Source organism: Prionailurus bengalensis, chromosome X, assembly GCF_016509475.1.
Source record: "Prionailurus bengalensis isolate Pbe53 chromosome X, Fcat_Pben_1.1_paternal_pri, whole genome shotgun sequence".
Lineage (NCBI taxonomy): Eukaryota > Metazoa > Chordata > Mammalia > Carnivora > Felidae > Prionailurus > Prionailurus bengalensis.
Window position 1 is genome coordinate 53,221,760 of NC_057361.1, and position 23,520 is coordinate 53,245,279.

The 23,520-nt window shown below is 43.4% G+C and overlaps 1 protein-coding gene across 1 annotated transcript in view; it reads left to right on the forward strand.

Moving 5' to 3' along the window:
• Window positions 1–347: 347 nt before the first annotated feature.
• The window catches only part of MSN (moesin), a 65,751-nt gene continuing 42,578 nt past the window's right edge, over window positions 348–23,520 (forward strand). Inside the window, exon 1 of the mRNA XM_043570330.1 lies at window positions 348–646. Within this exon, the coding sequence (XP_043426265.1) occupies window positions 635–646 (12 nt within the window). The 5' untranslated portion in view covers window positions 348–634. The remainder of the gene's footprint in view (window positions 647–23,520) is intronic.

Here is a 23,520-nt window from a genome sequence, read left to right on the forward strand (position 1 = left end):
GTGGCCACAGGGAACAAAGCTGAGATCCACAGGAGAAAAGGAGTTCGGCTACACACAAGGACTTTCTGAGAATCAGAGCTGTCTTGAGAGGGCACAGACAGTTTTGGTAGGTAGTAAGCTCCCCATTAGTGGACACTTACTGTCAAGGGCTCTAAGCCTCTGCCAAGATTCAGCCCAGGGCCAGTCTCTGCTTTGGGGTGGGGCCAGATGGCCTGGATTCAAAGAGGTAGGGGCTATGAAAGGGACGGGAGAAAGAGTGGGGCTGGGTCAGGGGTAGGAATCCCCGTTGGAGCTCCCAGGCCCAGCCTGAGCCCCACGTGGCTGCTGTGACCAGGCTGGGTTGGGCTGGGCTGGGCGGGGCCGGCGGCGGGCAAGAAGGCGGGCGCGAGGGCGGGGAGCCGCACGGAAGCCCGGCCACAGAAAGAAGCGGGCGACGCGACAGGGGCGGCTCTTTCCTGGGTGGGGTTTCTGAAGTCGTGGCCCGTTAGCAGGAAGCCGAGCAGTTGCCCTGACGCTAGCGAGGGACCCAATCCGAAACCCCAGTCCCGAGTCCGTGCTGTGTGTACTGTGTGCTCAGCGCTGCCCGACAGCTCCTAGCCGAACTTCCATCAACTCTGCCACTTTTGCAGCCACCATGCCTAAGACGGTGAGTTCTGAGGATGTACGCTGCCGCCTTGGGGGCTCTAGCTGACTCTCGTAGCCCCTTGCTGGTGGCTAGGAGCTTAGCCAGCAAACCGCCCACTCAGAACGCCGAGCCCTCCGCCAAGACCTGGGTTAGGGAGGGGCGAGAATGGAGTCCTCTGGTCTGGTGCGTCCTCGGGTGTGAGTGGGTGCTGGGCTAGAAGTGTGGACTAGGTGGGACCTGCCTCTTTCTCAGATTACAGTTTCCTCCGTGTGGGATGAGGCAGTAAGTAGGGTTCCTTGGGAGCCCGAGGTCTCTTCTTACCCCTGATGTGCTATGGGGGCAGGGGAAAGGAACACTTTCTCCAGTTCATGAATTGGTGCCTTTCTGAGGGGCAAAGCTGCCATGGTCCAGGAGGGGCCAGGGGAACTGAGAAGGAAGGAGGGGGTAGGAAGCTGCAATGGGCTGATCCCCCACCCCCACTCACCTTTCTCATAGCTTCCCCTGGCAGCTCCAGCTGTTTCTCACTAATAGGGGAAGAAAGAGTTGGTGGAGGAGAGAGTTGTGCAGGGACACATCAGAAGCTGTTTGCTTTTACCCAGGATCACTAATACTTAACTGCGCACCAGTCTGAGGAGCGGTCTGCTTTACTTCTAGGGTAGAAGACTGGTTTCTTCCTCCTCTCCACCGACAGATCCTTGCCCTTCCCATTGCTTAATGGGTCTCTATCTCCCCCTATCCCCTCCAGACTTTTCTGTGAGGTGTGGATTCTCCCTTGTGGGGCTGCACCTTTCTAAAATGGTGGTAGCTTCTAGGATTTGGTCTCCACCCCGCTGGCTGTTATGAGAAGAGCAGAAGCGTCCTGGGAGTGGGGCCTAGGGAGGCCGGATGCCCAGAAGGGAGGGGTAGGGGAGGGGTGTGCCTGAATAATGAGTCCTGCTTGCTTTTGTGCAAGTCATGCCAAAAAGCTACTAGGGCCCTTTTCTTGTTCGGGAAGGCCTGGTGACCACACTGGCAAGCAGCTTGTTGTGCTTACAGACCCCTCTCCCTAGAGGACTACCTGAGCCTTGTAGAGCTGAGATAGTGACTAGTAGCCTTGAGAAGGGCCAAGGGTCCCTGGAGGAGAGGAGTGGGGTGCCTGGTTCTTCGGGTGTATGCTGAATTTGGTTGCCACGTTGCTGTATTCCAGCCTTTCTGTCAAGTCATTCTTGCCTTTCCAGAACCCTTTCCATCAAAACCACCAAGTTTTCAACAAGTATGTCCTTTTACCTTCTCTCCTTTAAATTGCTGTGGTGGTTTTATGACACGGGGTTTTCCCACACTTGGCTCCCCTTCCCCAACACACATAAAGTGAGAGGGAATGGTTTTGAAAAGAAAAAAGATGGAAAAAAAGCCCACTGTCTCTGCCAACACAGAGGATTATAAAGATCCTTTCAGGAGCCTCTTCTTGAGTTTAGCTCTCTGTGGGTGTTTTTACCTAAATAGATGGGTGGATCTCTGGGAACAGACTTTACCCTATGACCTCTCTTCACTAGTGGCATATTTCATGGTCAGTTCTAAGGTAGCTCACCTTTAAATGTAACTCTATGGGCCTAGAAATTGCCTCAGAGTTGCCTTAACCATCCCATCTCAGTCAGAAATGGCAAAGAAGAGCGTGGTGATCCTTTTCCTGGGCATGGAGAGAGACGAGAATGAGCTGTTTGAGGTCCAGGCTAGGGTACTGAAGTTACCTGAATACTGAAGGTATTTTTATGCAGATTGACAGAAACTTGAATCAGATTGGAAGAAGAGGGCTGAATTTTGATAGCCTGAAAACTTTGGAGAATTTTCCATGTTGTTCTGTTCAAGTAATGGTCAAATTTAGGAGAAACAACTATATCATGCTTATTAAGACCATAGAATCTTGACCTGAAAGGGACCTCTGAGACTGTCTAGTACAACTTTCTCCCCCTCCTCACCCAAATATTTCTTTTTTTAACTAATGAGGATATTAGGCTAACAGAAAGGAACCTACCTAAGGGCACATGGTGACAAAACCAAGATTGGGGTCCAAGGTTTTTGATGCTTATCCCATTGACCCTCTGTTCTGACTCAGTAATTGGGTTCTTGAAATTGAATCCCCTCTCCTGCCCAAAGCAAACTGCCCTCTGTTCTTAGGACTTCCTGGTCCTCAGATAAAAGAAAGTGGATAATTTAGGCAAAGTAACACTGGAATTTGTGTGTTCTCCTGGTGAGAGTTGAGGGTTTCACAAGGTGCCTCTTGTTATTTTTCTCATTCCTCATCACAATTCTGAGGCATCCAGGGGCTTACACTAGTTCACTGCATGCCAGCTAGTAACTTTAGTGAACGGAGAAAATTCTCTGTTTTCTGCTTCTTCTTTACTAGTTAAGCTATTAGGCTATTTCTGGAGTATGACAGATAGGGAAGGGTAATGGAAAAATCAAATCTGTTCATTCATATGAACCATGTCTGCAGTCTGTCAAGGCTGGGTTTCACTTTTACAGCCAATTGTCTCCCTTAGCCCAACTTCCATTAAATATATTAAAACATGCTCCTCTGTATCCTCTTTCTTCCAGTTCTTGGATTATGCTTCTAGTTGCCAGTTTCCTAAGTCTGCTTTAGCAGCCAGAATGAAGAAGCTTATTAACTTGCTATCTACACTTTCTGCTGATAAGACAGTTGTAAAAACAAAGTCTTTCTCCTTCCCTGCCCTCTTTAATTTTTTTTTTTTTTTGGTCACAAAGTCTTTAGGACTCCCTAAAAAGAGATTGTTTTTAATTTTCAAGGTTTTCTTGAGTTTTTGGTTTGTTAGAGTTGAAAAGGCTCTTCACAACTATCAAGTCTAACCCTTCTCATTGTATATATGGGAAAACTGAGACCCACAGATAGGGAGGGGCTGACCTAGAATGATGTAGCATGTCAGTAGTAAAGCCAGGACTTGAATCTAGGTCTTGAATTAGTCTTGGTAAAACCTTTTTATTTTGCTGAATTTTTAGCCCTAGCTCAATAGGTCAGGGGAAAGGTGATCAAGTGGTCATTAATGTGACCATCCATGTGAGCAGATATAGAGTCCAGCTTCTTGAAGTATTTGAAGGCTTCTGGATCTGCATTCAGCTAAACTTTAACAGGGACTGTGTGGACTATTTATTCTTCTGCCATTCCTAGCATTGCTTGAGCCACTGGAGTGGCACTAAAATGGTACTTCATGAATAGGAGGCAGAATATCAGTTTTTCAACCATTGAACCAGCCCTGCATACAGACTTTAGGGAAAGGAAAGGGATCAGGAATGGAAGTTATACATGAGAGAAGGTGATTCTTTGGATCCTGCATCTCTCCACTTCTTTATTTCCCCAGTTTACTCTACCATTTGTGAAAGTGTAGATGATAGAGCAGGAACTATCTTGGGGATTTCCTTTAGGCTTCTCCTTGAATAGCTTTCTGGACAGAGTGGGACTGGTTAGGCAAGAGGATCCTTGAAGGCAACAAATAATCTATACTTAGGCTTGGAGCGGGGAAGGTTGTTCTGTGAGTGAGCTGACAGAGGTGGTATTGACCACTAGTCTGCTAACTCTCCATTATTCTCTAGCTTCCCATAACAGTAGCTTGTTTTAAGGGTGTTATTTTTACTTTTCTCTCTTTCTGCTCTCAAGAGAATGCTTTACTGGATGTTGAATGGATATTTAGAGGTCATCTGGTCTATCTCTCTAGCTCCACATCCAATTCTATGGATGAGATAAGATGACCCTTACATTTATTCTGAACTCTGTTCTAATAGTGTTGCTTGGCAATTGTCTGTCTAGGTTCCTTTGTGTCTTCTTGGGAGTCCCCCTTACTTGAATTTTCAGAGTCAAGATCCCCCGAGGGGAGAATATCTGGTTACCAACATGACCAGGGTTGGGCCTTTCTGGCTAGAAGTTGCTGTAAATTGGCATTATTACAGGTTGGGAACAGTGTGTTTCTGATTTTTTAGAGATAGAATTGAATTTATAATGTACATCTTTCCTAATTCACAATTTTTTCTTGCTGCTACCATACCCACTCTTCTGCCCCAAAAGAAAAAAACAAAAAACAAAAAACAAAAACAGAGTACAAAGATGGTCTCCTTTGGGACAGTTTAGTGGTCAAGTAGAGAGGTGGTCTTATCATGATTGGCTGGCTTTGCTGTTCATCTTTCCCATCTCATGCTTGGTAGAGCTGAAAAACTTTTCAATTACATGTTCTGATTTGTGTCATAGGAGCAGTCACTTGAAGGGTAGCTCAGGACTTCATTGGTTTGGAAAGTGGCAAGGAACACTAACCGGAGAATTTTTCTTCTCTTTTCATGTAAGAAAAACATCTTCCCTGTCCTTAATTAAGTGATCCAAATGAAGTGAATAGTTAGGCAAGTCCTTTATTCAGTCTCTTCAGTCTCTCCAATTTGTCATGAGGGTACTGCATTAGTAATAAATACACTCTAGGGATCTTAATGTCCTTGAGAGCCTTGATGATACAGCTTCAAGCCTCCCATTTATACGTTTTTTTTTCCTTAAGACATTTTTTTCCCTCAAAATTTGAGTGCCTTCTATGTACCAGGCAGTGTGCTAGAATTTTCTGGATGTAAAAAGTTCAGCAGCACTTGCTAAAATGTACTTTTTTGTCCCCTTACACCTCTGGAGGACTGTGTTTTCCTGGGTACTGAGTTCAGAATGGAGAATTTTTAGCTTGGGAGTTGGTTTGTTTCATTAGTAGCTCTGACAAGAACACTGGTATGAGTGTTCTTGGCTGCTTCTTCTTAAGTCTATGGAGGGAAAAGGACTATGTCTTTCCTTACGGAGGAACAAGAAACCAAATGACACTATATTGTGAAGGCTATGAGTTGACTGAAGAGCCTCAGACAAACACTGAAATTCCTTCTCACTGGCTGCCAGTAGCATATACTCCCTGTAGTTCTGCTGAAATTCCAGGAAGCTTTTAGGTTATGTTTCAAATGTACTTTTAACCTTATGAGTGTGGTAGTTAGATATTGGTAAACTTTGAGGAACTGGTGGGCATAAACTAACCTGTCAAGATAACTACCACCAGTGAGCTGAGGGCTAGCTGTTGTGGGGTACAGCATTTCAAATGCATCTTTATTTAGGATGACCCAGAGCTTCCTCATCCTTAACCTTCACTTCAGCTGATTGTTATGGATTGTCTGGGTTTCTCACAGGAGTGTTTTAAACCACAGAGCAAATGACCTCATCTTAAACTTTTTAGTTCTACCTTTACGTTTTGGATGAGGATAGCAAAGTCCAGAAAAGGGAAGTGATATGAGTGAACTGATAATAAGGCTGGGACTAAACCAAAATTGCCTAGCCCCAGTGTAGAGGAGGAAGTTTTGTCTGCCTTCTAAATGGCACTTGGTGCAGGGTACTCAGTGTTTTCTCCCTCTGTGCTGGGGTGACTTGACCATAGTGTTATTATGGTCATGGGAAGAGCAAGTCCTTCTGAATGTGTAGAACTGACCTCAGAGGTTACTTTATATGGAGATGATTAAGGCTCTGACAGTGCCTTTGGGACTCTGTAGCACTTCCCAGGAAGGTAAATGTTTTTTGCTTTGTCTGCAAAGGGTTGTAGAAAACAGATGCATGTGTGTTGAAGGGAGGTAAAGAAAGGAAACTAGTCACATTTTCCTGCTTGAGATTGGGCCTCAACTGTACTAAGAGTTTTTATGGACCAGAATTCTTTTCTGTACTAATAACTAGAGGAGTTATCCAGCTTGCTCAGGATCACATAAAGTTGGTAATAGTATTGAATGGAGAACTTGGCTTTCTTGATTACCAAGTTAGTGGTCTCTCACTGGATTTGCCTATCTTGGAAGAATGACTCTTTTCACCAAGGGACACAGACTTCCAGAGAATTGGCTCTGTGGTGATTACGTTAACAAGATGGCTGCAGTGGAGTTCCCCTAAATAGCTTCTGCTCTAGCAGATTTCAGTCAGTGGGTGACTCAGTTCTTCTGGGGTCCCAGAATGACATTTCTCTCTTCCTGCCCCCCTTCACCCAAATCCCTGCTTTCACTTTGCCTTTTTAGATTTATGACCTAGCAATAGCACTGCTAGGAATTTACCCAAGGGATACAAGAGTGCTGATGCACAGGAGCACTTGTACCCCAATGTTTATAGCAGCACTTTCAACATAGTCAAATTATGGCAAGAGACTAAATGTCCATCAACTGACGAAGGGATAAAGAAGATGTGGTTTATATACACAATGGAATACTACTTGGCAATGAGAAAGAATGAAATCTGGCCATTTGCAGCAACGTGGATGGAACTGGAGAGTGTGATGCTAAGTGAAATAAGTCAGGCAGAGAAAGATACCATATGTTTTTACTCATATGAGGATCCTGAGAATCTTAACAGAAGGCCATGGGGGAGGGGAAGGGGGAAAATAGTTACAGAGAGGGAGGGAGACAAGCCATAAGAGACTCTTAAATACTGAGAACAAACTGAGGGTTGATGGGGGTGGGGGAGAGGGTAAAGTGGGTGATGGGCATTGAAAGGCACCTGTTGGGATGAGCACCGGGTGTTATATGGAAACCGGTTTAACAATAAATTATATTTAATATAAAAAAACTACAGTGTACTAAATTTTAAAAAAATAATAAATTTTGAGTTCTTCCCTTTCTGTATCTGACTCAGTCCTCAAGCTTGACCCGTTCCTTGAGATAGGGGAACGTTATGGTATTTTCATTAGTATTTTGGTGGAAGTATTTGCTTTTGTCACAACCATTTGAATTCAGAATAGTCTCTTGGCCTCAACCCTCACTACTCATTTCTAATTGTTGCAGGCCAAACCTGGGGCAGGTGGATAACCGAAACAAAACCAAACCAAACCAAAAGACTTTTAAGGCCTTCATAGAAAGCTAACATAGAGCAGTGGGGAAAAGCACAGACTCTGGAACCAGACTGCTTGGGCTCAAATCCTAGCTCTGTGACCAATTATTTGTATACCCTTGGGCAAGTTACTTAACTTCTGTGTCTCATTTTCTTCAACTGTAAAGTGAAGACAATAATAGTACCTATCTCACAGGGTTGTTTGAGGACTGAATGGGCCAATTTGTGTAAAGTGCTTAGAACTGTGCCTAGCATCTAATAAGTTAGATGCAAATGTCAGTTATTATAACTACTTATGGAACTGAACTACTATATGCCCAACCCTGTGCTAGGTAAAATGGTAAGAAAGAAGGCAGGCAGTTACATTCTCACCATTTATTGAGTGGTTACTAAGTACTCTTTACTATAAGGGATAGAAATAAGTGAACTGAGTATATAGTTCCTGCATTTATAGATGTCCCATTTAATTGGAGATTTAGAGCTAACTCACTTAAAAACATTTTAAGAAAAATAAATACTTTACATTACATTCTCTATAGATTTTCAGAAGAAGGGGGTTTAATGAACAGAACTTTGAAGGTGGGAGCAGTAGCTGTTCTCGGTGGGTGAGTGACATGCTTTTGGTACATGGGCATAAACCCTAGGCCAGTGCTCTCTTGAAAGTGAGTTTGTCTAAAATGAAGGAAGCCTTGAGGTGCTAATTGTTTCAAGGGGAGCCACAAAGTACATGTGACATAGACCAAGTTACTCTTTCTAGGGTCGGTGACAGCCAATAGTCCTGTCTCAAATGCCAAATGTTCTGAAGGGGTTTGTTGGGGAAGAACTGAACCTTGGATTTTATAGAATTGGGTTAGTTACTGAAATAAATTTTACTGTCTTTGTTGCCCATGTAGGTATGTAAGAGATTTCTTCCTTCACATTTCCATATGAACTAAATCAAGGAATGGAGCTTAGTAATTACTTTTTAGGCCAGCAGCCTACAAACAGCTTTCAGTTTTCCCAATGGGTTTACTATGAGATAGGTATTTGGGAAAGATGGAAATGAGGGGATAATTTTTTAGTGTGTGATTGGAATAGGTTAAGGAGCATGTTATTTTCTGGCCAGGTCCCAGCTGCAGCATCTGGGCCTTAAACTTCAAGGAAAGACTTTTTGGGTGACTTTTAAAGCACAGTTCTTTGTGCCTGATGACAAAACCAGATCTGATGTTCCTTTCAGTGGACTTGTTGTGTTAACATAACTCCTAGGCCACAGATATGGTCATTTACCACTGAGCACGCTTAGTAGTAGTGTTTTGTCAGGTAGGTCCTATAATTGGTGACTTTAATTTTTTTAACATTTATTCATTTTTGAGGGACATAGAGAGACAGAGCATGAGTGGGGGGAGGGGAAGAGAGTGAGGGAGACACAGAATCTGAAGTAGGCTCCAGGCTTTGAGCTGTCAGCACAGAGCCTGACTTGGGGCTCAAAACCATGAACTGTGAGATCATGACCTGAGCTGAAGCCGGACGCTCAACCGACTGAACCACCCAGGCGCCCCTATAACTGGTGACTTTAAAGGCCAAATATTCTTTCTGTGTCTAGTGACCCTTCTACTTTGTGAGAATTTGGTATTTTGTGTGGCAGAGTATCAAGCAGGGCCTAATGGTAGAGAAAAGTTGAGGTGTGGGCATTTGGTCTCATAAAACAAGGAATAATCCAAAGAAATCCTTTCTTGGATATGTATTTGGGAGGTGACAGAGGTCAGGGCCTAGTAGGGGGAACAATGCATACCTATCAGGCTTGGTCAGCATTTCCTTCCCTCTCTTTTAGTCTGGGACTCCCTTAAATAACTGGGAAAGATCAGGCTTTATTTTTCTCCAGTGTAGTGTGTTTAGATAAGATTCCTGATTTTGCTGTCTTGGTCTAATCTGCCCCCTACCACTCCCTGCCACATTCCCAAACTCCTTGTCCTTTTTCAGACATCTCACCTGCAGGTTGGATGAAGTACACCAAGATGTTCTTACCTGTTGTAATCTTTGACTGTGGTTGACTATACTGTGGAATGAAGGTGTAGGGTAGGGGTCAAGGTAATAGCCAATTTGAGTGTCATCAGTTAAGTTGTACAAATCTTTGCTGTCTTCAAGGGTTTTTAAATGAGCAAAACTCCTCTCCAGACATCCTTGCTGATCTCTTGGGAGATTAATAACTCAGAAATTCCCTTGCTGAGAACAAAAACCACTTAGCCTTTTGCCTTTGAAATTTTCTTTCTTCTAACATGAAACTATCAGCAATATCAGAAATATGTAACCAGAGTAGATCGAATCTGTCTTCCCCAGGTTTCTTACTCCTTCTGGAACCTGGGCGATGGTATGTCTAGCATATGCTTAGTGAGAACATCTGGCATTTTTCTTCAGAATTACACTATACCTCTCTGCTGGTACTTGGAGAGCTGTTCCAGCAGAGCCTGCGTTGGGCCTGGGGAAAATGTCTTTTGGTTGTCTTTCTGTCTGCCATAGCCTGGGCATTTTCCTAAGGTTGGGAGTTTGTGTCCTGGCCTTAGGCCAGTTGCCAGAGGAAACCAATGACTAAAAGCTTCCTCCCTCTGACATCAGCTTTGGGAACCTTTCCTGATGATTCCCTACCAGTCAAGTATGCCTTATTTGGCTATTTTCTCCCCCCTCAAATGCCCTTTACCACCTCAACTAGTTCCCTGTTTTTTGTTTTTTTTTTGGTACAGGGAACACATTTCTCAAGTTTATATAGTGCTACCTGCAAACTTTTCTTTTTTCCTAGTATAGGGCTTGCTTAGAACAGGTGGTGAGGCTCTTTGATAGAGGTGGGGGAGAAGTGGGAGAGGAGAGAGAAAGATGCAAATGCTCTGGAATTACCACAATTTCTCCATCCTTCTTTCATTTCTCCCCCTTCTTTCTTTTTTTTAAAATTTGTAAATGTTTATTTATTTATTTTTGAGAGATACAGAGACAGAATGCAAGTGGGTTAGGGACAAAGAGAGAGGAAGACCAGAATCTGAAGCAGGCTCCAGGCTCCGAGCTGTCAGCACAGAGCCCGATGTGGAGCTATGAGATCATGACCTGAGCCGAAGTCGGATGCTCAGCCGACTGAGCCACCCAGGCGCCCCACTGTCCCCTTTCTCTCTTATCTCTCCTTGCCCTCTTGACTCAGCCTGGCCACCCCCTCTAGCTTCTTACTTAGATCTCTGATAACCTAGGGGTAGTCTTGCTTGACCTAAAAAGGCTCAGAGTGTGGGGGTGGGCAAGGTGGTGCTGGGGCTTTCAGCATCTTAAACTATTCCTTTGGAGTAAGTAAAACACTCCAGTTGGTAAATTCTTTGTGTGTGCCTTTTGTATGCCTAAACTTCTCACTTGGCTTTCCTGAATGGAATTGGTCCACTGTCTGTCTGCTTCCAATCCTCAGTCCTGAGCTGTCTAGCCCTAGGTTAGAAGAGCTGAGCTTTTTGACATTTAAAGCTTGAAGCACCTGTCTGGATGTTTTTTTTTTTTCCTAATGCATTTTAATAGAAATGATACAATGAAAAGAATAATGTACTTAATCAGGATATCTGGTTATTTAGTCTCTGCCTGTGTCACCTTGGGCAAGTAATTTCTATGGGCCTTAACTTTAATATCTATAAAATGAGAACATAGGATTTTTCTGTTATTATGATTTTTTTATTCCTATTCTTTAAGAAGATAGTAAGGGCTTCTTAGAAAGAGTGTAACAGAACAGAGAGTAGCAACTATTTGGAGAAGTTACCCTTTCTTTGCAACAGCATTGGGAACATTGTTTCTCCCCCCAGCTATCCATGTATAATTAGCCCTCTTTATTTCAGTGAGTTCTTCTTAGAGATATTGGATCCACCTAACACAGAGATCACTGTGGGCATCCTGGCTTGGAGAGACAACTGTTGACTGAGTGCCTTGGGTGGGGCCTTGGAGTCCAGCCTGCAAACCGCAATTGCTGGTTATTTTGGGTCATTGGTGACTACAGGAAGAATAGAAGACCCTGAATTGGTCATTGTCCCAGCAGGGAAGGGGAAGACTAAGAAATAAACCAAAACTGAATGCTAATGAGATTTGACTTCCTTTACCACCTTCCTCCACAACTTAGCTACCTTAAGCCTATGAAGTTGCTTTTGGCCAAGTCTTAAATTGCTAATATCCCCTTCCTCTTCCTCTGTTTGAGTCACTGATGTCTATGTTGCTCTTGGATGGGGAGAGCTAGGTGATGTGGGCTTGGAATAAAGGGGAGGAATTTCCAGTGAGAGAGATTGCCACATGCCTAGTGTTAAGCCTTCAACTGATTTTGCATTTTGTGAATATGGCTTCCTTTGGTGTTAGACCTGCAGATCAAAGGAGAGTGATTTCTGAATTTCCTGTCAAGGCCTAATAAGGTGATGAGGGCATAAGCAGGTTTCTAGAAATGATGTGCTCTTGGCTGGATCTGTTTTCACGCATCTTCTTCTTCCTCTTTACTGACATTTTGTAGTTCTACTTGTGAATCAAGGATCCCAGGCTGTATTTCAGCCACCTAGGAGTTGGCCATGAGTTTGATCTTCAACTGCCCTGAGCCCTCTTGAGGGAGGGCATGATATAAGTACTGATACTATCTGTCTTCCTTCCTTTGGAAACAAGTTCTTATGGCAGTTTAACCAGAGAAGGCTTAGTTGGGTAGAGCTGGGCAGTGCTTTTGGGTAGAAGATTCTTCCCCAACATTGGGCTAGAATAGCCTCTGGGCCATGTAAGAACTTGCTGCTGGGTGCAGACACCTTGCTGGCAGTATTTCCCTCCTATGGGCCTTGCATGTGTTGTTAAGGATTCCAGCTGAAGGTGGTATATTAGAATGACTGTTGGTGAGGGAGGGTAAGTAAGCAAGTGGATGAGTGAAAAGGGGAGAAGGAAAGAAGAGTCAAACAGAAGAGTAGTAGTTATTTTTGTATTTCCCCTTTTTTTTTTTAATTTTTTTTTTCAACGTTTATTTATTTTGGGGACAGAGAGAGACAGAGCATGAACGGGGGAGGGGCAGAGAGAGAGGGAGACACAGAATCGGAAACAGGCTCCAGGCTCTGAGCCATCAGCCCAGAGCCCGACGCGGGGCTCGAACTCACGGGCCGCGAGATCGTGACCTGGCTGAAGTCGGACGCTTAACCGACTGTGCCACCCAGGCGCCCCTTTCCCCTTTTTATAAAACCCAACATGGCATCATATGGCAAAGTTTAGTAAGTAGAGGGAGAAATCTTTCATAAATCCACCATTTTAATAGAACAATTATTATTTATGTATATTTCTTGTCATAGCTCATATGTGTATTATAATTTTCCATTGTGCATAGTGTACATAGTGTACTACATAGTAATAGTGTACTACTTCTTTTTTAAAAAAATAATGTGTATTTATTTTTGAGAGAGAGAGAGAGAGAGAGTAAGTGGGAGGGGCAAGGAGAGAGAGGGAGAGAGAGAATCTCAAGCAGGCTCTGCACTGTCAGCACGGAGCCTGATGTGGGGCTCGAACTCACAAACCATGAGATCATGACCTGAGCCAAAACCAAGAGTCAGACACTTAACTGACTGAGCCACCCAGGTGCCCCCAAAAAAGTCCTACTTCTTTATCTTTACTTAATATATCACTAAAAGCTTAGGTAGATGCTTTTTAGTTTTTAAAATGAACACTTTAATGGCTTTATAAAATTCCATCCAATGGCTGTGCCATAATTTACCATTAACCTTTTGAGAGTCATTTAGATTACTCCCAGCATTTGCCAGTATTTATAACACTGCAGTAAATGTGAAGAGGAGAAAATCTAAACTCCTTAGCATGTTATATAGAGAGAACCCTTTGATACCTGGCTTCATTCTAGCTCACTTTCCAGACTTAGCTCCCCACATGTATGCTATACTGTGGCTTTGTGGGATCAAAGTTTTCCAAGTAAACCATACCTTTTATATCTTTCAGCTCTAGCATGTCTTTTCTTTCAGTTTGAAATGTCAAGGGTGTCTTTTTCACCTCTCCCCACTCCATGTTACCTCCACTGGAAACTTTCTTTAATACTCCTAGGTAGTATTAGTTGCACCATCTTCTATGTGCTGACTGTACTTCTCTCATAGGAATTTCTGTTATGATACTTACCACGTGATGTTGCAACTGTCTCGGCTCCAAGACTTTCTCCTTCATTGGACTTGTTGTCTTGAAAGTTTATAATCCCCTTTGCTTCAAGAAGGGTCTCTTGTTCAGGCAGACGTGGTTAGGGATGGGTAGGTCTTTGAAGAATGCGTAGTCAGTGACAGACATGGAGGGGGAGAAGCAGCAGTAATGTATGCAAGGGATTCAACAGTGTTGGATTAGCACCTGGTGGGATATACTAGGTGCTAGTAATAGAGAAAATATACTTTGGAGTAGGAAAAGGGGCATTAGCACCTGTAGGGATAACAGGCCCCTGAGAGAGAGTCTTGTTGGTCTTGGCCCACCAGTGTAAACTTCTTTTTTTTTTTTTTTTAATTTTTTTTTCAACGTTTATTTATTTTTTTTTGGGACAGAGAGAGACAGAGCATGAATGGGGGAGGGGCAGAGAGAGAGGGAGACACAGAATCGGAAACAGGCTCCAGGCTCTGAGCCATCAGCCCAGAGCCTGACGTGGGGCTCGAACTCACGGACCGCGAGATCGTGACCTGGCTGAAGTCGGACGCTTAACCGACTGCGCCACCCAGGCGCCCCGAGTGTAAACTTCTTAAATCATTTCAGATATCAGTTTCCTATCTGTAGTATGGAAAGAATGATAACACCCTACTTCTTAGGGTTATGGTAAACATTTAGGCACTAATGCATCTGGAAGTCCTCTGAGAGGTATGGAGCACAAGAGAGGGAGGGTAGGCCCAGCAGTCTCCAGAATTTTTCTAGTTGTTCTATTAAAGTTCTTTCCTATGTGTGTTTCCTATTAAGCCTGTAAGCCCAGAATGCAAGATGCTATAGTTTCCCTGAGCAAGTCCCACAGCTTGGTGTTTTAGTGGAAGGTATGCAGGTAAGTCTCATCTCCCTACTCACCTGAGCAGCATCGCTCCAGGTAGCCTTCTTACAGCCTTACTCAAGAATGGCCCCAAATGGCTAGAAAGGGAGGTGGCACCTTCCCCTCCCAGCTATTTAGCATCAAATGAATGGTACTACAGTAGAGGGTTTCCTAACAACCCCTCAGCTAGAAGCAGAAGTATTTATTTATTTATTTATTTAAAAGTTTATGCATTTATTTTTGAGAGAGAGAGAGAGCACAAGTAGGGGAGAGGTGGAGAGAGAATCCCAAACAGGCTCTGTGCTGTTAGTGAGGAAGTCTGTCAGAGGGCTCAAACTCATGAACCATGAGACCATGACCTGAGGGAGATCATAACCTGAGCTGAAATCAAGAGTAGGACATTTGGCCGACTCAGCCACCCAGGCACCTTGGGAGGTGGAAGTATTTATATAAGCTGCAGTGAAACTGGGTATCTTTCAGGCCTTGTGGTTAGAAGGACAAGCCTGCCATGGTTAGAAGGACAGGTCTCTGTGTCTGTCACTGACTATATGTTCCTTAGAGACTTGCCCATCCCACCTGTCTTGGGCAATTAGCTCATGGGGAACCATGAACCATGGCCAAATTACAGTCTTTGGATGGATATTCTCCTTCATCTAGTGTGCTTTTTGTTTTCTGCCCATACCACAATGGCTTCTTGATGCTGTCCTGGCCATTTGAAAACCCCTAAGTCACCCCGGGATTTTATGTTTTATAAGGGAAGCAAATGGTATGAATCTATGGAATATCCATTAACTATAAAACACAACAAGGAGAATGGACTTGCTCAAGATCCCATAATGAGTCAGGGACAGAATCAAGTCTTAAAGCCATGACTCTCAGGAGTATGTTCTTTCCATCCTATCAGCCTATCCCACTAGGAATGTAAACTTCATGAGAACAGGGAAAGTTTCCCACTACCCATTGTATCTCCAGTACCTAGCACAGTGTCTAACATAGAGGAGGTACTTAACAAATATATGTTGAATAGATACAGTAATAGCTACTGTTGTCAAGTCAGATTGTCTTTCATAGACTTCTTTAGCTAAGTCTACTGGAAAGCCAAACAAAATTCCAGTGGCCCACTGTAAATTAGCTAATGTAGACCCAGCTGGACCCTGGCAGAATGGAGCTGTGTAGTGCCAAGGAATGGGGAGGAGTTGTCCCTCTTGTGTACCTTGGAGAGTTTGTTTACCTGTGAGTGGCCAGCTTGTTCACAGCCAATTTCCACTCTCTTTTTCCATGTCTTCACACAATGTAGTAGCATTCACACAAAGGGAGAATATTTGAATCAAAATTTTTAGTGAATTATAACAGGCATTTCTATCTGCCTTTGTGAAGCAACTCACACTTTGGCCATAGAGTACATATTTGAAGCATTACCCAGTTTTTAAATTTATTTTTTTATGTGTGCTGGTAACACAGGTAGGGCTACATTGTGCAATCTAATCCTGAGAGGTATGTGCTCCTGAGGTTTAGGAATTGAGTTGACTCCTATGCTCAGGGATGGGCATGGCCAGGCACAGATCAGGGAGGACAGCAGGGAATCATGTTTGGGAACTCAGCAGCTGTGTTCTTCTGCTTTTGCCACTGTTGCCACCACCGCCACCACCATCATCCAAGCTGCTTTAGGGCCCAGAGATGCATATCTTTGCAGATTTGGGCAAGTGTTAATCAAGGTAAGCTATGTTGGGAAACAAGAGAAGGTCTTTTTTCTACACATTCCCAAGAATGGTGTGTGACCAGTATTTTGGAAGTATAGATTGAAGCCTACTAGATAGAGTTGGGTGCTCCAAAATAGTTAAGCACCTCTGAAGGTCATCATGTCTTTAAATGCCTTCTCTATCTGTTTCTATACTGCTGAGCTAGACAACATATAGGGTATATTAACAGTCTGTGCTGTTTGGTAGGGCAGGCTTAAAGAAAGATTAATTTATTTTACAATTTGTGATTAGTTTTTTTTCATTATGAAACTAAGACATATTTTCTGTAAGAAATGAAACAGTACTGAAAAATATAAAATTTTCTGTCTTCTGCCCTTGACTATTCTTCAGAGAGAACCACCATTTACCAGTTATATTAACTTAGACTCTTTTATAAGTACATTTATACACATATAATTTTTTTTAATTCTCTAAAAAACATTTAATGTTTATTTTTGAGACAGAGAGAGGGAGACAGAGTGTGGGTGGGGGGGGGCAGAGAGAGAGGGAGACAGAGAATCCAAAGCAGGCTCCAGGTTCCCAGCTGTCAGCACAGAGCCTGATGTGGGTCTGGAAGTCATGAACTGTGAGGTCATGACCTAAGCTGAAGTCGGACGCTTAACTGTCTGAGCCACCCAGGTGCCCCTACACATATAATTTTAAACACACACATAAAACAAATCCATTCTGCAACTTTTTTTTTTACTTATTTTGTGATGACCATCTTCTCATGTCAAATCAGATTTTAATGTCTGTATAGGCTCATTAATAAGCAAGTTATCAAATGGGTGGAACACTTAAAATCTATACAAATGAAAAGGGCCAATATTCTTTTTTGAGTGGAAAATAAAGAAGACATTGTAAGTGTTTGCCTTCCTGAGAGAGAAAGGCTTTATGGAGAAGGTGGGAATTGTGGACCCTTTTGTTAGCATGAAGGATGGGATGATGAAAACTATTTCCCTTTTCAAGTCTCACATCTAGAGATTGCTATTATTTCACCAGTGTCTAAATGATGTCAGTGGAATGATTGGCAGTAGGTAAACCACTTTCCTTTGCTTAATATGAACACTTCTCTCTCCTGTGGTTTTGCCAGTTTGGGGTAGCTTGATTCCAAACTGAGAGCCCTGTTCACCAGAAGACCTCTGCTACCATAGCTGTTTGAGGTTAAGGAAAGAAGCTGGTGCATGCGTGTGTGTGTGTGTGTGTGTGTGTGTGTGTGTGTGTTGGTGGTAGTCATGGGCATATGCTTTTCCAGTCTTCTCCAGAGACGAGCAGTGAAGCTGGATTAGAATCCTCATCCACTATCCATACATATCAGGGATCTTGTCCAGGTGACAGGAAAGTGGAATTTTGTAGACTACTCAGCTGTAATTAAGCCATCCAGTTGAAGAGTTGAGGAGGATAGTGATTTGTGAAATACAAACAAGTATACAATATATTTTGAAAAAAAATATCTTAGTGGCTTCTCCTGGTCTTAGAAGATATTGAAGATATTGATCATGTTGAAAGGAACCAGGTCCAATGAAGACAAGTAGAATTACCAGAATTGGAGGATCTCTTCTGCCCACTCATGGCATGCCCCACTCTTCTTGTGTCTCTTAGTTCCCAGACTTTCACAGTGGATGGAACACAGCTTCTGCTTACTCAGTCTTTAATCATGGAGCCTCTGCCACCAGAGATTGACCTTGATTGGGCCAGGCCTATAGGCCACTGCAGGCATTATTGCCTTCCTCTTTAGACAAACAGGAAACTGCCTGCAGATTATAAGTAATTGGAGCTTTCTGAATCTTATAGGGCAAGGAGAGCAAGGCTCTGAGATCAGACTCCAAAAAAGGAAGGGGAATTACATTTTGGGATACTTTAGTCTTTGGGCTGCTTGGATCCAAAGTATCTCCAGGCACTTATTTAGGCCAAGTTTTCAGGAAGAACTGTGTTTTAGCATATTGGCTGTGTGACCTTATGGGAAGTCCTTTAACTTCCCTGAGCCTCCCATTCTTCACTGGTAAAATGAAGATGATAACGCTAGCCTGAGTTGGTGGGAAACTTGGATAAGATAACACTGAAAAATCCTCAAATGTCAGTTCTGTAGAAAATGAACATACAGGCTTCAGGTGCTCAGAGAAGCTTAAGTCATGTTTTAACAGCCTCTGTCAACAAAGGCAGTGGAATGTGCCAGTGGATAAAAGACTTTCACTTCATCATTAAGAATGGTTATGATCCTGGGCACCTGGGTGGCTCAGTCTGTTGAGTGTCTGACTTGTGGTTTCAGCTTGGGTCATGATTTCACAGTTTGTGAATTCTAGCCCCACATCGGGCTCCACAATGCTGGTGTGAAGCCTGCTCGGGATTCTCTCTCTCTCCCTCTCTCTCTGCCCCTCGTGTGTGCTTTCTCTCTCTTTCTCTTAAGAATAAACAAATGAACTTAAAAAAAAGAATGGTTATGTTCCTTAAAAGGATAAGCCTCAGGGGTGCCTGGGTGGCTCAGTTGGTTAGGCGTCCGACTTCAGTTCAGGTCATGATCTCATGGTGTGTGGGTTTGAGCCCCGTATTGGGCTCTGTGCTGACAGCTCAGAGCCTGGAGCCTGCTTCGGGTTCTGTGTCTCCCTCTCTCTCTGCCCCTCCCCCACTATCACTTTGTCTCACTCTGTCTCTCAAAAATAAATAAATGTAATAATTTTTTAAAATGATAAGCCTCAGTTATTAGGAAAAGTTCACTTCTGTGGAATAGCTCATTTATAGACCATTTGGGATCAGTGATGCATTGCCATATAGTTAGCTCTCAACTATCCATAACAACAGTTTCTTCTTCCAGTTACCTGTGTACTGCCTTTCCTAAGCCATGTGAGCCCAGGGAATGCAAATTATCTTGGCTCTTCTGACAGCCCAAACAAGAATAATTAGGGAGATATTTTCTAAAAAAATTCCCGGACATAAAGTGGTTAGAGTGCTACTGCTGAGTTATCCATAAGGTATTACTCTTATGTTGATGTGGATGACTGACCTTAACTACAAGGAAAACAGTGAACTTTGGCTTTTGGAGCAAGGAAAGAAATAGGCTTCTACTTCCCTGGTCAGAAAAGATGGTCAGTACCATCTTCTCAAGCTGTGAACTCAGGTAGTGGTGACAAATTTATGAGACTGGGATTGAAAGGGAGTCAAGCCTTCAAAGAGTGGTGGGAGGAGAGACCACATATGAGATCATCCTACATAGACTGTTATTCTAACGGAGGGTTTGACAAGTTATCCCTCCCCCAATGTACTGGGATTTAGCCTTTGTTAGGAAGAGCCAAAACTAAAGAAATACTAAAAGAGCTTTTAGAGACCCCTCTAGGCAATTTCCCCTGGAGCTTCTAAGCTGTTGAGAAGCCCAGAAAATGGAATGCTAGGGTTGGGAAGCTGGGAGGGAGTTATAAATTTAGGGGATAGCTGCCTGCTTTCCAAGTAGTTCCCTGTTTAAAACAACCTTGAGATATGTGAATTTAAGGAATCCCTTTACAGGTTGGCTGGCATTGTCTTGCAGTCATTTTCCAGTGTTCCTAGCTTTCCTTATCCCTTGGCTGGACAAAAAACCAAACCAAACAAAAAAGTCTCCAACACAAATACTAAAAATTCGATATGTTTGTGATATGCATCCTAGCTGTCAGAGCCCTTTCAAACACTATTATGATGTCATTTAATATTCATTAGCTCTCTCCAGTTGGCAGGTTAGGAATTATTATCCCCATATTTGCATATGGGGAAACTGAGGCTCAAAGAGGTTAAGAGACTCTACAAAAATTACTCAGTGAATGAATAAGGGAGACAGGAGTTGAATGGAAAACAAATGTGACTTCAGTTTTAGACTCTGGAGTATTGGAAGGGGAGATGAATGTTGTTTCACAAAGGCTTAGACTTAAGCCCTAGTCATGGTTAAGCCACGTTGGAAGTGGTCAACTATCTAGTTTTTGGATGGGAGGACTTCATAGAAAGTCTTGGGAATGTTCAGTAACATAACTGGGTGGAGAGAAAGGCAGGAAGGGTGGCAAGAGTCAGTCTAGGCCTGATATGGGTGCAGAGGGAAGAGGTGCTTTGAAAGGGTAATTCACAGGGAGCCCACCAGAAACAGGTTATAGAATGATATCATGAGGTAGATGGTTTAGTATAATCCCTGGCCAGATAGTCCCTGGTCACAAGTAGTTGGTAAGCCCTCAGGAATGTGACACTATCACATGGGAATGTGTCACTAGAGCAGCCAAAGCCTGTGGAAGCAAGAAGAGCAGATCTCCCTTGTCACCATCCCCTCTATGTAGGGTGTGAGCTCCTTAAAGATGGGCCATAGAGACCAGATGTGGCAAATGGAAAAACCTAGGTGATAATGGCAGATAGGCCTGGTCCTTTAGAAGGAAAAGTCATAATGTTTGCTTGATTTCGAAGCATGTGACATTGAATTTATCAGTTCTAATACATTTGTATGTATGTATGTATGTATTTATTTATTTATTTATTTATTTATTTATTTTTATTTTTTTCTTTACAGATCTGAAGCAGAGTTGGGAAAAGGGGGAAATTTGAACTCCTGACTCCAGTAGCTCTAGGGGCCAGAATGAAGGTGGAGTTTAACTGTTAGAGCTGCTGTTCTTATAGTTGGGGGACTGAGTTTTACATGGGGCCAGCTAGGTTCCTTACCTTCTGATCCACTGGGAAAGTCTAGCTTGCCTGTGCGGTTGGTCTTGGCCAGCTTGAGGAAGCACATGTAGACTGATTTATTGTTCTGGCTTAGGGCTTTGGGTGTCAGTATTTTTTTGTAATTTTTAAATATTTATTTATTTTTGACAGAGAGAGACAGAGCATGAGCAGGGGAAAGGCAGAGAGAGAGGGAGACATAGAACCCAAAGCAGGCTCCAGGATCTGAGCTGTCAGCACAGAACCCGATATGAGACTCAAACCCATGAACAGTGAGATAATGAATGGAGCTGAAGTTGGACACTTAACTGACTGGGCCACCTAGATGCCCCAGGCATCAGTATTTTTTAAGAGTTCTTCTATTTTAATGTTGGGCTAGGGTTGATAACTCATACCTAATCAAAGCCTCTTCATGTTACATCCATAAAAAAGGATTCTGACAAAGGGGAGGCCTATGCCCATACAGCGTGAATAGAGCTGAGCTGAGTTGTGATTTGTCCAGGGCTCTTTTCACTTCACTCTTGTAGCTGGAGGTAAAAGGTGGCCCCGATAGCTCAATTAGGCAGTCCTTAAACTTGGTCCCTGGGCCTGGATGAGATGGAAATTATGTGACCCCCAAGTGCTGGAGGAAAGAGTGGGATTCAAAGTAACTAAGTGGGGGTACATTGGTGATGCAGTCAGTTAAGTGTCATACCCTTGATTTTGTCTCAGGTCATAATCCCAGGGTCATGGGATTGAGCCCAGCATTGGGCTCCGTGCTGAGCATGGAGCCTGCTTGGGATTCTCTCTCTCTCTCTCTCTCTCTCTCTCTCTCTCTCTCTGCCCCACTCTCTCTCTAAACAAAAACAAAAACAAAAAACAAAACAAACAAAACCACACAAAGCAACTAACTGGGCCCAAGGGAAGTAAACAACTCTCTTTAGAGCAGGAATGTGCAGACCAGTTGTGGTAGGGGAGAAAGGACAGGACAGGGTGGATAATGCTGTGGGCTCTAAGGCATTCAGTTAGTGGGAACATCATAGGGAGTTGGTGTGTAAGAGCCCAAGGACCCTGTGAATTCATTTTTCAGTGCCATTATAGAAGTGCTGGGCTGGGACCCTGCCCTGTGTCCACAGAAAGGTGCTTGGGAACTGGAGACTGCTTGTTGTCTGTTTCCTGCTTCAGCTACATGGCCTTTACACCCGACTAGGCCCCAGCCTCTGCTGCTTCTATACTTTTAGAGTACATGAAGTTCTCCCACAAGGCCTGGTACCATATCACAGTGTGCTTTTTAATTATGTTTTAACAGTTTTATATGTGGCATCCCAATTTTAATTGAGCTTTAGCATAAGCTTCTTCTATGGTAGGAAAGGGGTTTTTAGTCTAAGACTTCCCTGGGGCACAAGAGAGTGTTTGATGTGGAGAACGAGGCAATTCCAGGAGGATATCTTGATTTCTTTTCAGCCATCAGCCTCCAAAGAAACTTTTTATTTGGAGAGAAAGGTGACTGGGAGATTTAGGGTAGATATAGCACATACTGCATTCTGTGGGAGCCAATAATTACATCTTTTCACTACTAGATGGGAAACCCTTTGAAGTAAAGGCTTATGATAATCTTTGTATTTTTAGTGCCCAATACCCTGTCCCACACTTTTCAGGTACTCAATAGGTGCTGAATTTTCTTCTCTTGCTTCCTCCTTTGAGTCAGACTAGATTCTTCCCTTCCTGAGGGAAGAATCTGGAAGCTAACTGGGAGAAAAGGGCCACATCTGAGCATTGGCCATCAGTGGTATCCCTGTTTCTAGAAGTCCACAGTTCTTAACAGTAGTTGAATTTTAGGGTACACATGCTTTCACACATACATAGTTTTCTTTCTTTCTTTTCTTTTATTATTATTATTTTTTTCTACAAGAGAGGTAAATGTGAGGAGTTAGGGCATGGAGTGGGAGGTTAGAAGGTAGGCACTCCTGAATGGTTGTTTTTTTTTTTTTTTTCTCACCACTTCTTTTTTTTTTAAATTTTTAACGTTTTTATTTATTTTTGAGACAGAGAGAGACAGAGCATGAATGGGGAGGGAGGGAGACACAAAATCGGAAGCAGGCTCCAGGCTCTGAGCCATCAGCCCAGAGCCTGACGCGGGGCTCGAACTCACGGACCATGAGATCGTGACCTGAGCTGAAGTCAGATGCTTAACCGACTGAGCCACCCAGGCACCCCTCTCACCACTTCTTTATGAGAGAAGTGCTAACTGGACTCTGAGGATCCTAGACCTAGTCCAGAGGAGTGTTGACCACTAATGGAGATCTTTAGTGTTGGAGCTTTGTGGTTGGCACTAATTTCATTCTTAACTCTCCTTCCCACTGAGTTTGGCATCTCTGACTTTATTTCTTTTTATTATCCACACCTTTTCTAAATACATAAGGAGAGAAGTAAGCTATAGATGCCCCTTTGTTTCTTGAGCCCTTCATAGGCCAGCTGGGAAGGTCCTGTTCTTTTTTCTTCTTCATACATGCCTCTTGTTCTTCAAGGCCTGGGGTTTGAGCCAGAAGCCTAGGCGCTAGGCACTCCATGGCTTAGCTCCTGGACTGGAGCATACTACTGAGGGGGATCAGCATTACCCAGGGCCTTTCTGGTATGTGAATGAGCCTTTGGGAAGATGGCA